This window comes from Pelodiscus sinensis, chromosome 30 (genome assembly GCF_052426305.1).
Source record: "Pelodiscus sinensis isolate ZL-2025 chromosome 30, ASM5242630v1, whole genome shotgun sequence".
In the NCBI taxonomy this organism is placed as follows: Eukaryota; Metazoa; Chordata; order Testudines; family Trionychidae; genus Pelodiscus; species Pelodiscus sinensis.
The window spans coordinates 7,264,087-7,281,650 of NC_143081.1; the positions used below are offsets into that span (position 1 = coordinate 7,264,087).

At 53.3% G+C, this 17,564-nt stretch overlaps 1 protein-coding gene and 2 pseudogenes across 2 annotated transcripts; 1 reads left to right on the top strand and 2 right to left on the bottom strand.

The window, feature by feature from the left end:
- Positions 1-1,648: 1,648 nt before the first annotated feature.
- LOC142821253 (T cell receptor alpha variable 4 pseudogene) lies at positions 1,649-4,020 on the bottom strand (annotated as a pseudogene).
- Positions 4,021-5,914: 1,894 nt separating this feature from the next.
- On the top strand, positions 5,915-6,955 carry LOC149521090 (uncharacterized). The gene is made up of 2 exons (XM_089774345.1): positions 5,915-6,154; positions 6,269-6,955. The coding sequence occupies exons 1-2, from the start codon at positions 5,915-5,917 to the stop codon at positions 6,953-6,955; spliced, it is 927 nt and encodes a 308-aa protein (XP_089630471.1).
- Positions 6,956-16,703: 9,748 nt separating this feature from the next.
- On the bottom strand, positions 16,704-17,355 carry LOC142821324 (immunoglobulin heavy variable 4-59 pseudogene; annotated as a pseudogene). The gene is made up of 2 exons (XR_016348090.1): positions 17,233-17,355; positions 16,704-17,150 (listed from the first exon to the last, which is right to left on the bottom strand). The product of XR_016348090.1 is annotated as an immunoglobulin heavy variable 4-59 pseudogene (transcript).
- Between the last annotated feature and the right edge of the window lie 209 nt (positions 17,356-17,564).

Consider the following 17,564-nt stretch of genomic DNA (forward strand, 5'->3'; position numbering starts at 1 on the left):
CGCTGTAACCCCGTGTCCATGGCGCTGTTGGAAATGGGGCGTGTTCAGGGTGTAGCTTAGAGTTAGGAGAAGGAGGGGGGCCGGGGACCAGAGTGTCACATTACCGAATTGGAGGGAAGCAGCCAGATCGCTGCTGCACCCCTAGGTGGGGGTGTTGGCCCCAGAAATTGGTATGAAAGGGAGCCATGTGGGGTATTGAATGGGAGCTTGTTGTTTTCTGATCCTGTGTACACTGTTTATGTGAGTATATAATGTCTGTGTGTGTAGATCTGTAATCTGTGTGGAAGCTGAATATTTCTTGGAATGTGGTTAAGCATGGCTATGGACAGGCTGAGTAGCAAAGCCCTGTGGAACAATGGCTCTCAATAGGCTATGGACACACCCAAAGAATGGGATTTGTCACCTGAGGGCAGCCAGCAGGGAACATAGAGATTGGCCTCTGACCAGGTGACTTGCTGCATACAAGAAGACGCCAGGAAGGAGGTATAAAGAGGCCATGCGGTCGATGCCATTTTGTTCTCAGCTCAGCACTTCATCCCAGAGGCAGCACTGCAGGGATTGAAGAGCCCGGAAGACCTGTGAACCCATCCTGATCGTAGGATGTGCAATAAGAACTTTTAAACCAGCAGCTGTACATCTCTGCTAGAGCCTGCATCGAGGACTGGGAGATTCGGTGCATGTAACGTACTGTACTTTAATAACCTTACTCTCATGCTTTTCTTTATTGTAATAATAAACCTTTAGATATAGATTCTAAAGGATTGGCCCAGCGTGATTTGTGGGTAAGGTCCAGAGGGTAAATTGACCAGGGATCTGTGGCTGGTTTCTTGGAACCGGACAGGACTTGTTCGGGGTAGGTGGGATTGGGTGTTAGGACCCCCCACCTGTGTATGAGGCCCGGGGCCATCTGGGGCACGGATATTGCTGGGGTGTCGGAGGGGTTTTGCTCGGGACGCTTCAGGCAGGCAGCTGAAGCGCTCTGTGAGACTGGTTTGTGGCCTGTGTGGAGAGGTCGCCAGTCGGGGGCTGTAAGAAGCCCCGGATTTGAGCAATTCGCCCTGAGCGGATGCCCTTAGCTGTGCCCAGACACGGCCCGGTCCGTCACACAGAGACCGACCTGTAAGTTGAATTTAGCCAGCGCCTCCGCGCCCCCGCGTGGCCAAACGTGCCCACAGCACCCGCGACAGCTCGCAGGAGACTTTCTTACCCCTGGAGCAGCAAATCCGACTTTCGCGACCAGGCCGAGCGTGTTTCCCAGGACAGTAGGGGAGGATGGTCCTGGACAGTTTTTCTCCCTGTGCAGAAGGAGGGGAACATCTCTCTTCTGGCCCCGTCAACGCCCCTGGAGCGTGTGACCCTCCCACCCGTATTGTGCGAGTGTAGTCTGGTTCCGTGTGAGCGCCACAAGCTTCCTTCCAGCCTTTACCTCTTATTTTCCCTCATTTTTCTCTCTGAAAGGGATCAACTCTAAAACCCGCCTAATCAGCGCCCGGAGAGACTTTGGGAAATTTGGCCCCAATAGGTTTTATTCACCTCTTGTCATCTGACTGTCGCTCCCCTTCCCCAGCCAAAAGCGTGTCTGGCATCCCCCCCCCCCAGCCCCCTACATACACGGCGATACTTATTGTACGGGGCCCGCCCCTGGCTGTCACACTGTGTCGCCCAGAGCGCAGTAATACACCGCCGCGTCCGCCAGCCGCGCCCTGCGCAGGACCAGCGTGCTGGATTTCCTGTCCCCGGGGATGTGCAGGGCTCCCTCGGGCTCGGAGCTAGGCGTGGTTCCGCTGTACCAAGACACGATGAACTGGGGCCCTTGGCCCGGGAACTGCCGGTACCAAAACACACTGTCACTCGTCGTGATTGCGGGGTGGTTGCAGGTGAGGTTCTGTTCGGCTCCCTCCGAAGCTTTGGCGGAGTCCGGCTGCTCGATCTGAGCCCGGCCCCGGGTACCTGGGAATTAAAACCTGGCAGAGTTAAGTCAGTAACTGAGGAACTTTAGGACACGGCAGTAGGGTGGACTGGGTGTATTGGGTGGGACGGGAAGAGGGAGAGAGAGGGGTGTTGATTGGGATGGGCGGGGGAGCAGGGGTGTGGTAGGTGGGGTGGGAGGGTTTGGGGACAGGGGTGACTGGAATGGGCAAGGGGCAGCTGGAAACAGGAAATCTTACCCCAAACGAGAAGCAGCAAAATCGCTGCGCCCCGCGTTGTTCCCATCCCCGCACAAATCGGGGTGTCTCTGCTCTTCCCCGATGACCCTCCGCTGGTCTCTTTCCCCAGCCCACAGACCCTCACCGGGACAGACACCGGGCCCTGTTCCCACTGCTGCAGACCCGGGGAGCGACACGCGCGCTGTGACCCTGCTGTTGCTGCTGGATTTTGAGTTGGGTCCTGGGTGGTGTCAATGACACAAACCCCGCCCCGGCCGAGTCTGTGCTTAGGCGCTCAAAGGCTCCGCGTGTCCGCCAGGAGCTCCGAGCGGAGAGTGAACTGCCAGGCTGGGAGGGAGAGAAAGCAAAGCCAGGGAGGGTGTGAAAAGGATCCAGAGGCCGACAAGTCTACATGGAGCGTGGCACGCGGAGCCCTCTGCCGGGCGACTCTGGAGCTGTGCAGCACAAACCCTCTCTGCAGAACTTTGCCAAAGTCTGTGGTCCCCAACCCTTTTAACCACAAGCTCTCCTTTTCAACTTAAGTCCATGTAAGATCTCCCTGAAACCGAAATACCCTTGTCCCTCTTCCTACCCCGCCGATTTCAGGCCCTGTCTCTGCTCCACCTCCACCATCCTCAGTCCCTTTTAAGAGGCTCGTTAGGGGGTTGGGTGCAGGCTCTGATCTTGGCCCAAGGGGTCTGAAGTGTGGGACAGGCTCCAGCCTCAGTCTAGGGTAGGGGATTGGGGTTCAGGAGGGGTTTCAGGGTGCAAGCTCTGGGAAGGAGTTTGCGTGCGGGGAGACCCACCTCCTGGGCAGGTGCCTGAGTGCAGGGATGGAAAAAAATAGCCCACTTTTCCAGCAGTAAAAGTAGTAACAACCATGCCATCCCACTCCCGTTAGGGTGGAAGAGGAGAGAGAAGGACCGTGTGTGAGAGAGAATGACAGAGACACACAAAGCATGTGAGAGTGACCGATATTTGAATTGCCTATCGCCTTCCACCCCTTCTCTCTGTGTCGAGACAGGGTACAGAAGTGTGGGGAGGGACACCCCAACATCAGTGAACCCATTCTCCCTCCCACACCTTGCACAGCAAACCGGAGGCTCCCACGGTGGCAGCTGCAAGGCAGAGGGCAGGAGCAGAGGGACAGTGCGGGAGCAGCAAATGAAGTACCAGACCTTGAGAGTTTCCAGGCCAAACAAGTCAGGATCCCCTGTGAGAGGCTCTGAGATTTACTAGTAGATCCTGATCTACTGGTTGGTGACCCCTGGCCTAAGTATTTTGTCTCTGCCAGGTACAGGAGTAAAGGCGGGTATTGTCAGACAGCCCAACTGTGGCAATAACACTGAGTGAGCCCTGATGCATTGTGGGAGAGTATCCAGGCGGAAAGGAATTTAATAAGTACTGAGACAGGAAATTATCTCGTTTTCCAGTAAAATTGGTGGCGAGCAGAGAACAAACAGGGGATTGCACTGTGCAGCTGTCCATATTTCAAGGTAACGTTCTTGCCCCTTGAGTGTGCCAGATTTTTTGGTTTGTTTGTTTCAGTTTTACCTTTTAACTTAACTTTTTTTTCTCCAAACACAATTTTCCCTGGAACTTTTCCGAAGTTTTGAATCTGAAATGGCCACTTAAATAAATGAACAGGTGTGCAGAGACCTTGGTAAATTTGGCCCCAAATACTTTATTAGTCAGGGCTGTTCTTTGAGATCCTCTCTCCTCTCCGCTACAGGGAATGACACCCACGTTCCTCTCCCCCGTCAGACACATGGCCCAAGCAGGGTGATATTTATTGCATAGCTCTGAGCTATTTCGCTGAATCTGATCACCATCAGTTCAGTCCTGCAGTTCCAGAAGTGTCCATACCTGCCATGGTCCCACTGAGGCCCAGGGGTGAGTTAGAGCTCTATAAAATCATGACGTGAGTGGAGAAAGTGAATAAGGAAAAGTTATTTACCTACTTCCACAATGTAAGAACTAGGGGTCTTCAAATGAAGTTAATAGGCAGCAGGTTTAAAACAAACACAAGGAAGTTTTTCTTCACTCAGATCACAGTCATCCTGTGGAACTCCCTGCCAGAGGATGTGGTGAAGGCCAGACTTTAACAAGGTTAAAAAAAGAGCAAGATAATGAGTGGTGTGGCAGAGCTTGTGTCTGTCTGTGCATGTGTATATGTGGTATGTTACCTCCCCCGCTTTTCCTCTCTCTCTCTCTCTCTCTCTCTCTCTCTCTCTTTTTCTCTCTCTCTGTATGTGTGTGTGTGCGCACGCGCACATGCGCATAGATGACCTTTTCAGGGCAGCACCCACCTCTCTTTAGAGACTTAACTGCACCGTCTACGGAGTTTGATATTCCTCGCAGAACAGAGGCGCTCGGTAACACACACGCGGTTTTTGCACGGCAGCCCTGCCGGACTGTGTCACTGTGTCACTCACAGCGCAGTAATAGGTGGCGGAGTCGCTCAGTTCGGCGGCCGCTTTCTGCAGGTGGAAGGAGTCCGGTTTTCTCTTGGCTTTAGCGCTGAATCTCCTCCTATGCCCCTCATCCGAGTCCTGGCTGCCCGCGTCCCTCAGGAAAAGCTGCAGGGGCTGGCCGGGGCGCTGCACGTACCAGAAGGGGAAAGGGTACCCAGATACCTTGTAGGTGCAGTTCAGAAGCACGGGGTCCCCCTCAGAGACTCAAATGGGTCCTGTCACTTGGGTCACCAAGTCCCCCTTGATCCGCTCTGCGGGGAGGAGAAAGCAGAGCAGAGCCACTCAGGGGCTGCGCACTCTGAGTCCATGGACTCTCAGGGAGTGTAAACTGCAGTCGTGTACTGAATTCGGAGCGGATCCAACATGCCCATCATTGGTGCAAGGGGATGGTGCAGAGCCATGACGAATCCACCCCCAGTGCCTCTTGGACACGGAGCGCTCCAGGGAGACTGGCAGCTGTCACTCACCGAGCGCCACGTCACCTGGCTAGGGGGACCCCCTGTGAGAATCTGACCTGAACCTCTCTGCAGCTGAACCCCAGACTCGGTCCTGTTTCAGCCAGAACAGCCCTTCAGAAAACCACCAAGCCCGGATTTTCTCACTGCCCGTGACGCCGAACCCAGCCCCCGGACCCAGGGCGCGTCGGGCCTGGTTATTGGAATTAGATGTCTCTCCTCCCGGCTTCAAATCCCAGCCACGGGGAGCCGCTGTAAGTAGTATAAGGGCCCTACCATCAATCAAATGTTAGCCCCGCCCCTGACCCCGGAAGTCCCGCCCCTGGCACCGGAAGTCCCATCTCCCCTGTCACCGGAAGTCCAGCCCCTGGAGGGTAGTACATCCGGGTCAATGGGGCAGGTGACTGGAAGTAAGGGGTGTCATGTGACCCCTCTAAGGACTCGCCCCGCCTCCCTCCACCTATAAGGAAGGGTTTTTCCCCTGTAGGACTGCCCCACAACCCGCTTTGACCAATCGCGGGCAGTTCCGGGACCAGATGACCCGCCCAGAAGTGGGTCGTGTGACCCCTCTAAGAACTCGTCCCACCTCTCTCTACCAATCAGGAAGGGTTTTTCCCCTGTAGGACCGCCCCGCGAACCGCTTTGAGCTATCGGGGGGCAGTTCTGGGACCGGATGACCCGCCCGGAAGCGGGTCATGTGACCCCTCTAAGAGCCTCCCATGACACCCTCTGCCAATCAGAACATAGCACTTCCCCATAAGTTCTAGCACCACACAAAAGAGGCCATCTTGTTCCAAGAGCACGTGCTTCCAAGAGCGTGCAAACGCTGAGTGGAAACATGGCTTCTTTCACCAACTTTGTTTTGGTGCTGAGAAGAAAGCGCTACATCAGCAACAGTTCCAAGGAGGAAGGAGAAGTTGAAGGGAGCCCTTTGGCCCAGCCACTGATGGATACACCAGTATCTGACGCCGGAACCCAACCGCTCACGAGGCAGCCTGATGAGCTAGATGGCCTGGAGGAGGAAGGTGCCCACGGCTCCCAGGAGTCGGACAAGACACATGGAAAAGAAGCCAAACAGGTAAGTGAAAGATCGAAGTTGGGGCATCATGGGGTTAGGAAACCGGGATTTTGTAAACTTAAAAAAAATGACCAGAGCGTCTTACATTATTTCTTTCTGGCAATTTCTCAACAGCTCGACGATGCCTTTCTAGCTGACCCTCAGACCCAGGACAGCATTGCATCGGACAAGGCAGACGAACCGGGCCCACCTTGTTTTTGCTCAACACCGATACAAAGCATTGAAGAGAACGCCAAGGATGACGGCCATGAAGAATTCAGGCGGTGGCTTGGCATTGACCTAGTTGAGCCAGTGCCACATCATAAGCGTAAAAAAGTCGTGTGCTCCATTGTACGCATTGGTGTTTATACCGTCCTTAGTCACTGTCTTAGGGAAAAGCTTTTTGAGGACTGTGAGGGTTGCGTCATAGATGCGCCAGCCCAGCGGCACCATGACTGTGTGATTTGGACTCCGGAGGATATAAACTGCAAGCTCTGGGGCCTATGTGCTGAACTGTGTTTGGAAAGCTTATTAAATACTGTTATTGCCGTAGGTTATGCTATGCAAAGTCTGTGCTTAACTCAAGAACACTTAGCACAAGGGGTGACTTTGGTAAATGCAGTGCAATTCAGTCAAGATCCTCACAGTGTTTTAAAGACCATGACCAAGCCAAAAGACGCCTGCTTAGAGCGTTATATTGAACGTTTGGTGCGTACAAAAAGTTACAGAACCCTGCTTAAGAAAAAGACTATTTGTAAGATGTCTAAAAGGATGAAGTTAGAGAATGGTGAGGGGACACACATGAGATATAAAACTTGGTAGCTGTAAAAATCTATTGAAAAGGGGCTTTTGTGACAATCTTCTCTCAGAAGGTTTGTGTGATCCTTACATGAGTAAAAGTTTTGGTGGAACACATGGTCTGTATGTCTTTTAAATAAAATCATTTTAAAAAATAAAGTTTGTGAGAATCCATTTTGTATAAAGGGGCCCATTTACTGAAAAACCCCTGAAAGATGTATGGTAGAAACTCGAGGGAAGGAAAAACCCCTCAAATATTTTGTTTTTTAAATAAAAGGAAAAAATTACCACCACCACCCCAGTTAGGATTTATTAGACATGAACTCAATGGTTTCACCGCACCTCGCTGAATAGCCAGGGGCTCCAGTCAATGATTAGGTTTAGGTGAGACCACTTACCCTTGTTGAGGTTAATGTTCAGTAATTAAATTTGATGGGTTGGATGGGTGGGCTCTGATGAATATCTAATTAAATAACACCTCAGGAGTTTGCAGATGGTATTGGACAGTTTAAATATAACCCCTGGGGCTGGTAGAGCACTATTGGACAGTTTAAAGGACACAGGCGTTGGTAGAAATGCTATTGGACAGTTTAAATATGACCCAGGAGTTGGTTAAATGCTATGGGCTACTTTTTCTAGCCATTAAAAGTTAAAAAAAAAATTAAGGATCTAACCCAAAACTGAAATGTTTCCAACTTTTACCCATACTTTAGAACAAGCATTTTCTCTAAAGACAATCAAACATTTAAAAGCATTTTATTTAAACCCCAAGCCTTAAGCATGAAAGAAGCATGTTTAAAAAAACCAAACCCCAAGACATGTATTGATATCTGCAAAGGGTCTCCACATGGAAATGGGTACAGCTACATTAAGGATTGGTGCTTTTACTGTTAATACTGTAAGAAAGCCCTACAAAAAATGTATTTTAACTAAAAGAAAAAAAATGTAGCCAAAAGCAACTCAGGTGTGGAGACAGCTTAATTCTTCCACCCCCAGATCAGAAAAGGCAATGCTAGGGAGGGGTGCCTATGTCTTTAAGGATCTATTATTTCAGAGCTGCAGTGATCAAATTCACCTGCTAGCTACTACATTGAAGTTGTTTGAAACAATGGGCTAGGAGGGTATAAAAAACCTGTGACGTAGTGGGGGTACCTGGCTGGTTTCTATGCTGCTGGCTCTGGGGTAACCCCCACTGGCTGTCGTGGGGACCACGACCCAGCAAAACAGGATGAGTCACTATGCAAACCAGTGGCCAGACACCCCCCATGGAGAGGAACAAAGGAAGGTGGAATGCTGCCTTGGCTGGGGGGCAGGGCTGGAAGTTAGTGAGTTGGTTGCTGGCTGTCGGAGGGCATGGAGGAGAGCCTAGGGGAAGGGGCTGGAGTTTAGGGGCCCAGTCTCCCCCATCTCAAGGGGGCCTGAGGCATCCTAGCCCAGTTCCTGTAACCAGATTACATCTGTGCTGCGCTGTGCTGGAGGAGCAATAAACCACCCTCAATTCCACTGGCTGGTGCAGTCTGTTTGTGCCATTTCGGGGTGCAGGAGACGGGGAACCCCCAACGCGCCGTCACACTGGTGTCAGAAGTGGGATGCACTGCACCCCGTGGATGGAGCTTCCAGCGGCAAGCGACAAGGCGCAGTAGAAGCAAGAGCCCTGGAGCCAGGCGTGCTGGAGACAGAGCGAAGCGGTTCCTGGGAATCGTGGGGCGCTGCAGCACTAGACTGGTGAGTCTGCACCGAGGGGCCCAGCGGGCAGATGGCCTACGCCCGACTCTTGAAGGCAGAGCTGGTGGGGCTGTGCAGAGAGAGGGGCTTGCCTGTGCAGAAAGCAACCAAGGCCCAGCTGATTGCCCAGCTGGAAGATAATGACCAGCCACAGGGCCAGGATCTTGTCCCCAGGGGAAGCAGCCAGACCCCCCCTGAGAGTGTGTCAGGCTCAGAGAGGGGGAGGAGCGCTGGAACCCAACGGAGAGATGAGACAGTGTCTCCCGGGAGGCCTGCAAGCCGTAGCCCATCTAGGGCAGGGGCCAGCCCAGCGGAGCTGCGGCGGCTGGAGATCCAGCTGCGGATCAGGGAATTGGAAGTAGAGGACCGAGAGAAGGACCGCCAGGACCGAGAGAGGGAGCGCCAAGATCGAGAGAAGGAGCGCCAGGACCGAGAGAGGCAGCGGCAGCATGAGCTGGCCATGGCAGAGCGGAGAACCGGCGGGGCACCGGCTGCGCCAAGTGCGGATGGGCCCCAGGGTCCCAGGACTGCCAGACGCTTGGAGAGGCTCATGGTGGCCCAATTGAAGGACATGGGTGACATAGACGGGTTCCTCAGTGCCTTTGAGAGGGCCTGTGGACTGCAACGGGTCCCCCCAGCTGACTGGCTGCAGGAGCTCATCCCCGCACTGAAGCAGGAGGCGGCCGGAGTGCTCAGTCAGCTGGAGGACCTACAGCCAGGGGATTACAACCGAGTCAAGGAGGCCCTGCTGCACAAGTTCGGGCTGACCCCCGAGATGTACAGGAAGAAGTTCCGGGGGGTACAGAAAGGGCCACGGGAGACCTATGTGGACCTGGCCTCCCGCCTGGCGCAATACGGCCGCAAGTGGGTGTCTGGAGTCGGAGCCCAGACCGCAGAGGAGCTGCTCAAGCTGGTCATGATGGAGCAGTTCTATGAAGCGTGCCCACCCAAACTGAGGCTGTGGCTCAAGGACCGGAGACCAGAGAACCCCCAGGAGGCCGGGAGACTGGCGGATGAGTTCACGGAGAGCCGGTCCGGGTGTGAACGGGAGTCCCGGAGAGAGAGGGAACCGCGCAGAGACCGGATCTCGGCTGAGCGACGGAGGGAGTCAACTACGGGGCGAGACCAAGGAACAGGTCGTCTGCGCCCCAGAGAACCAGCCAGGGCCTGGACAGAGACAGCCCAAAGCCTAACTTGCCAGCGCTGTGGGCAAAAAGGCCACAAGAGGGCTCAGTGCACCAGGTCCCAGGACCGGGGACTTTCCAGGGTTAACTGGCTGGGGCGGGAGGAAGGGCAGGCTGCCCCAGAGGCAGGGGCTGGCAGGCAAACCTCAGCTCAGAGAGAGGGGAAGGATGCTCTGTGCACCTCCCCTGGGAGGTCTGATTCTCAGGAGGCGGATTTCTCCGTGTACCGGGTGGGGGCAGGACGGCCCCTGCGGAGCGAGTGCCTCATACCCCTGGAGGTGGATGGTAGGAAGGTGACGGGCTTCTGGGACACGAGGGCGGAGGTGACTCTGGCCCGATCCGACATAGTGGCCCAGGAGCGGATACTACCCCACGCGCAGCTGACCCTGAAGGGCATAGATGGGTCCCCGTTTAAGGTGCCTGTAGCCCGGGTGCATCTGAAATGGGGGGCGAAGGAAGGCCTCAAGGAAGTGGGGGTGCACCCGCACTTGCCCACCGAGGTGCTGATGGGGAATGACCTAGAGGAGTGGCCCCATGAATCCCAGCGGGCTCTAGTCACTACCTGGAGCCAGAGCCAGCGGGGGGCTGACAACGTGGGTCCAGGGAAGGATTCCTGGCAGCGTCCTCAGGGTCCCATCCCAGTGGACACGGGGTCCAGCCAGGCTGGGACTCCGGACCTAGGCAAAGGTGGGGGACAGGTCCCGATCCCTGCCTCAGCAGCTGAATTCCAGGCTGAGGTGCAGGCAGACCCCTCCTTGCAGAGGCTGAGGGACCAGGCTGGCCTCCATGCAGCTCAGCCCCGGGGGAGAGGTGGCCAGGAGAGATTCCTGCGGGAGCGTGGGCTCCTGTTCCGTGAGTGGCTCCCCCCCAGGAAGGCGAGGGCATGGAGGGTAGAGCGGCAGCTGGTCGTCCCCCGAAAGTATCGCCTCAAGCTGCTGTATTTGGCCCACGATTCCCCCGTTGGGGGCCACCGGGGGATCCGGAGCACCCGGCTGAGGCTGCTCCAGCACTTCTATTGGCCGGGAATCTTTACAGCCGTGCAGCGGTACTGCCGGTCCTGTGACTCCTGCCAGAGGGGCGGGAAGGCCCAAGACAGGAGGAAAGCGGCTTGGGGGTCTCTACCCCAGATAGACCCTCTGGGCTTGCTGAGAGAGTTATGGGAGGGGAAGTCCTCCCTGGATGGAGCATCGGGGGTGGAAGCCGCCCTGGCTGTCCAGAGAAGGCTCGCTGGGCTCATGGCCCCGGCCCGAGAGACCCTGGCCAGAGATCAAGGCCAGTGGAAGGGTGGGTGTGACCCCCGAGGACAGGCCTGTGCCAGTCGCCCTGGAGCGGGGCGGCGAGTGGACAGAGGGAAGCCAATTCATGTGGGGCCTCGCCACGGCCGGCCCGAGTCAAGGGGAGCACCCATGTCCCCAGGGCGGGTTCCCACGCAGAGGACCCGAACTTCCCTAGGTCACGAGTGGAGTGACCCTGCTCAGTTCGCTCTCGGAGGGGGGAGAACTGTGACGTAGTGGGGGTACCTGGCTGGTTTCTATGCTGCTGGCTCTGGGGTAACCCCCACTGGCTGTCGTGGGGACCACGACCCAGCAAAACAGGATGAGTCACTATGCAAACCAGTGGCCAGACACCCCCCATGGAGAGGAACAAAGGAAGGTGGAATGCTGCCTTGGCTGGGGGGCAGGGCTGGAAGTTAGTGAGTTGGTTGCTGGCTGTCGGAGGGCATGGAGGAGAGCCTAGGGGAAGGGGCTGGAGTTTAGGGGCCCAGTCTCCCCCATCTCAAGGGGGCCTGAGGCATCCTAGCCCAGTTCCTGTAACCAGATTACATCTGTGCTGCGCTGTGCTGGAGGAGCAATAAACCACCCTCAATTCCACTGGCTGGTGCAGTCTGTTTGTGCCATTTCGGGGTGCAGGAGACGGGGAACCCCCAACGCGCCGTCACACCTAGGTATTAGGGTGATTGTCCTTTTCAACAGAAACTTTCTTGAATGGCTGCTGGACTGCAACAGGAGAAGGTGTGTTCCCTGTTCGTAACTTTGAAAATATATATTCTATAATGCCACTCTTTGGCCATGCTCTCTCAGTAAAATAATGGTGGCTATCTTAATTGCAGTGTGATCTGTTTAACATGGAACCAGTAATTTTAAGCTGCAGTTGCCCACCAGGCCAAGGTAAAAACCATTTTTAACTGTAGTTGTGCTTAATACTGTTGAAAAAAAAACCTGGGTAATACTAACTAATTTTTGTGCTTATTCTTTAACCTTAAGGCCCAAGCACACATGGGGGGGAACAGAACAAGCATGTGCCTGCAACACTGTCCCATAGTGAAAGGTAACTTTTGCAATTGGCTTTTAAATGTATGTGGGGTTGGTGTGTGTGTGTGTGTGTGAGATGAGGTCTGTGCAAGACCTAGGTGTGTTTTTAAAATGGGGTTTGAAGCATTTGGGGGTAATCCTAACTCACATTTTTTTTGCTTGTTTTTTATTCCGTAGTCCCAAATATACATAAGGGAAAACAGAATAGCCCTGTGCCAGCATGCCTTTACCCTGTGGTAGAAGGTAACTATCCATAATCACTTTTAAAGCGTGTGGGTTATTTTTTTTTTCTTTTAACTAATTGTAATGTTTAAATTGTGAGTTGGTTTTTTTTCAAAACTTAATTGTGGGGGAGCTTATTGCTGTTTTTAAACTATATGTTGGCAAACTGCTGGTATAGAGTGGGCTGCTCTTTCTGTGCCAAATGTATTTTGAAAATAAATGTTCAATTCTGAGTTGGGGGAGGAAGCGGTGGAGTTAGGCTAAAAGTATCTGGGATGGTTACAAAAATGTGTGTTTTTACCTGGGGTTTTTATTTTAAAAAAAGCTGGCTGGGGTTAAGTTGTGGGTGATTCAGGGGCTTATGCTAGAGATAAGTGGTTTTTAAAAAACAGTTTGTTGCATACCCCTGCTTTTAAAAAATATAGTTGCAAATGGTTTTAAAACAGCTGTGGGGAGTTTTTGAAGGTGTGTGTGATGGAGTTTGTAACAGACACAGGTGTGTTTTTAAAATATATGTTGTCAAACTGCTGGTAAGGTGTGTTTGGTGGGTTGCTTTTTCTGTGCAAAATGTGCTGTGTTAAATGCATGTGGGTTTTGAAAAGTCTATGGCTGCAAACTTGGTTTGGTGTGTTTTTTAAAGCTGCTGTTTAGTGTATGTGTGTGGAGGGAGGGGAGAGGGGCTGTACAAGGCATAGGTAAAGGGTTTTTTTAAGTACTTGGTTTGTTTAAACTAACAAGGGGTTTTAAAAGCAGTCTTGGCTTTTATTCTGCAAAATGAGATGTATTTAAAAAATTGTGTGGTTTTTTGTTGCTTGTTTTTTTAAGTGGTAGAAACAAACTCAAAACTCATGTTGGTTGTACAGCCTGAAATGGATTATTTTGTTTTTAAAGCTATAACTTTTTAAATTTTACAAGAGGGTTTCATGTGTTTTATAATAATGTTGTTTGCTCCACAGTACAGTAAAAACATGAGAGGTCCTTAGACTAGAGGGAAAACAAGCTCAAAAGAAAAAGGAAAGAGACAGCTGAAAAAGAAAATTCACCAGCATCAGTGACTGATGGATCGATGAAGCCCAGTAAATATATTTTGCTTATTGGTTTGGTTGCTCTATGAGGTTTTAAGTAAATACACAGGTGTGGGTGAGAGAGATGGTAAAGTATACGTGTGGTTTTTTTTGTAAAATGTTTTTCCCCCACCTCACAGGCATGGACAACTTTTCTGACAATGCTGTAGACAGAGCTACAAGGACACCTCCTCCAGAACGGCCAAAGAACCAGGAATCTGCTTTGAGACCCTTAACAACGCAAAACAGCACGAGTGCAGATGAAGCGTCCGGGCGGTCGGAACCTCACATACGTCGAACCCAAGGACAAAACAAAAGACTCTGGTAAGAAACAACCATGCAACCACAACTCCAGTTCCTCAGCGGCCACTGCCACACCATGCCCTGAGAACTGTGAGCAAAAACGCCCACATTCACAAACCCGGAGCAGGCGCTCTAGGGGTTCTGAACGTGCGCAAAACCACACACATTCACAAACCCGGAGCACGCGCTCTAGGGGTTGTGAATAAAACACCAAGGACTGAAAACTCCTGCAATGCCGAGGTGCTGCAGCCACACAAACACAACTCCAGTTCCTCAGCGGCCACAGCCACACCAAGCCCTGAGAACTGTGAGCAAAAACGCCCACATTCACAAACCCGGAGCAGGCGCTCTAGGGGTTCTGAACGTGCGCAAAACCCCACACATTCACAAACCCGGAGCACGCGCTCTAGGGGTTGTGAATAAAAAACCAAGGACTGACAAACTCTCACACAAACACAACTCCAGTTCCTCAGCGGCCACTGCCACACCAAGCCCTGAGAAAACTGAGAGCAAAAATGCCCACATTCACAAACCCGGAGCACGCGCTCTAGGGGTTGTGAATAAAAAACCAAGGACTGAAAACTCCTGCAATGCCGAGCTGTTGCAGCCACACAAACACCACTCCAGTTCCTCAGCGGCCACTGCCACACCAAGCCCTGAGAACTGTGAGCAAAAACGCCCACATTCACAAACCCGGAGCAGGCGCTCTAGGGGTTCTGAACGTGCGCAAAACCACACACATTCACAAACCCGGAGCACGCGCTCTAGGGGTTGTGAATAAAAAACCAAGGACTGAAAACTCCTGCAATGCCGAGGTGTTGCAGCCACACAAACACAACTCCAGTTCCTCAGCGGCCACAGCCACACCAAGCCCTGAGAACTGTGAGCAAAAACGCCCACATTCACAAACCCGGAGCAGGTGCTCTAGGGGTTCTGAACGTGCGCAAAACCACACACATTCACAAACCCGGAGCATGCGCTCTAGGGGTTGTGAATAAAAAACCAAGGACTGACAAACTCTCACACAAACACAACTCCAGTTCCTCAGCGGCCACTGCCACACCAAGCCCTGAGAACTGTGAGCAAAAACGCCCACATTCACAAACCCGGAGCAGGCGCTCTAGGGGTTCTGAACGTGCTCAAAACCACACACATTCACAAACCCGGAGCACGCGCTCTAGGGGTTGTGAATAAAAAACCAAGGACTGAAAACTCCTGCAATTCCGAGGTGTTGCAGCCACACAAACACAACTCCAGTTCCTCAGCGGCCACAGCCACACCAAGCCCTGAACTGTGAGTGAAAACGCCCACATTCACAAACCCGGAGCAGGCGCTCTAGGGGTTCTGAACGTGCGCAAAACCACACACATTCACAAACCCGGAGCACGCGCTCTAGGGGTTGTGAATAAAAAACCAAGGACTGACAAACCATTCTCCCAAAACCATAAGCTCATCACAGCTCCCCCATATTCTAGTATGGGGGAAGAGTTTGATGCTTCATTCAGAAAACTGGTGCACTCTGTATCCTCGGGGCCTGAAAGAAAGGGGCCTGGGCAAAGGGGTCATCCTCAGGGGTTCCCATCAGATAAGGTGTAAACAAAAGGGGGGGCAGCATTTGGCGGATAAATGGGTGGCTACCAAAAAGTTCCAGGCCAAGATCACTGCAAAATTTTGAAAAAAGGCTAAAGAGGTGATGAGGGAAAAATACCAAAAAAGGATGCCCCCTACTGGAGGCTCACAAAATGGCTTATCTGACCTGCGGGGTGGTGATGAGCAGTGGCTTTAAAAAGCCAGAGCAGTGCAACCAGGGGAGCAAAGCGGACAGGGGACTGCAGACAGGGGAGCTGAAGAGGGAGAGCAAAGCGACCCCACCGCTGAAGAGGCTACCCGGTGAGTACAAGCTGTGGTGTGAGTGTGTGTGTGCCTGACTGTTTGAATTTTACAGTTTGAAGTGTGAATTGAGTCTGATTCCATGTGAGTGCTAGCAGTTTCAGCTTCTGTGGCACTTGGGACTGAGAGAGGTGCATCCTGGAGGTGAATGCCTGGCTGCGAAGATGGTGTTGCCAGGAGGGATTCGGCTTCCTTGACCACGGGGTGCTCTTCCAGGAAGGACTGCTTGGCGGAGATGGAGTTCACCTTTCCAGGAGTGGGAAGGCCTTGTTTGGACACAGACTGGCTAACCTTGTGAGGAGGGCTTTAAAGTAGGTTAGACGGGGACAGGTGAGCAAAGCCCACAGGTAAGTGCTGAATGTGTGAGACTGGGAGATGGGTTGGAAATGGGGGGGGGGGATGGGACTACAGCCTATAAGGGCAAGGAGAAAGGAGGGTCAGGGCACAACAGGGAGGCAAGATCAAATCAGTATCTTAGATGCCTATATACAAATGCAAGAAGTATGGGTAATAAGCTTTCTCGGCAAAAAAATATACAAATGAGATCGCGACTTTTTTGCTGAGCTCTCATGTTGCTGAGAAAACTCTTCGTAGTGTAGGATGGTGAATCGACTGATCCCCTTAAGAACCGCGTTCTCCGAGTGGCTCGGAGCCATGTCCCGCTGGGTTCACTCCCCACAGGGGGGGCCAGACCTACACAAGTCTGCGCTCCCATATCTCCACCTGACCGAGGGCCGGAGCGTAGCCATGTCCCAACACGGAGCAGCTCCTCTTGTCACCGTCAGGTCAGATTTACCCAGCAGCCCAGCCCCGACAAACCAGTTCTGTGTGACTCTCTGCCAAATCTGACTCATATTAAGAGTTTTCCTAGTTCCAGCCCAAATGCGGCAAAGGGCACCTGACATGGACAGTCTAGATAACACGGATCCCTTCCCGGCGTGCGTGGAAATGGCCTGTCTAAACCCCTTCCTGTCCCGTGAGTTTGTCCTGAAGAACAATGAGTTTAACGCCGGGTGTTCCTGTCCCAGTATCTCCTGCGCGCCGGTGGGTGGGGGTGCTCGTGCCGGTCTCTCTAGCAGGGACCCAGCTCTGTCAGTGTCCGTGTGGGGCGGGGAGGGGCTCTGGGCTCAGCTCTTCCTGCTGCTCTGGCTTCACTGCCCTGCTCTGAATCCGCTTCCCCTTTTTGTACCGGTCCCTGCTGAGCTCCGTGTCACTGTGTCTCTGGCACAGAAATACGTGGCGGTGTCTGCAGCTGTCAGCGCGCTGAGCCGCAGATAATACTTGGTGCTGGAGGAATCGACGGTGATGGTGATGCGACCTTGCAGGGACGGGTTGTAGCTCGTGCTCCCGCTCCAGTATCCCATCCACTCCAGCCCCTGGCCTGGGGCCTGGCGAATCCAGTGCCACACGTAGCTGCTGGTGACGGTGCCCCCGGTGACAGAGCAGGTGAGTGTGAGGGTCTCTCCGGGCTTCACCGCGCCCGGGCCGGACTCCTGGAGCCGGAGCTGGGACAGGGCACCTGGAAAAAGCAGAAACCAGTCAGACTCCAACCTACCTTTACTCTCCCCTCCCCCATTCCCCACAGCCTCCCTCAGACTCACCCGGGGCCAGGGCCAGGAGGAGCATCGGGAGGAGCGGGGAGTTCATGGTGCGCGAGGAGGGGACAGCGAAGGGCTCTCAAGAGGCAGATCAGGTCCTGGGAAAACAGCGGCTGTGGGCGCCCCGGAGGCCACTACTTTAGCCCAGAGGTGATTTGCATAAGGAGGCAGCGCCCAAGGGAGGAGCTAGAAGGAACCGATCAAAAGGCCCCTCTGCCTCCCTGTCACCTTCCTGGACAGACATGGTGTGTCACACACACACTTTGCTCGTTGCTGCAGAAGAGAAAAACGCAAAAGCCCAAGTGAATTAACCTGTCCCACCCCGCTGCTGTCTG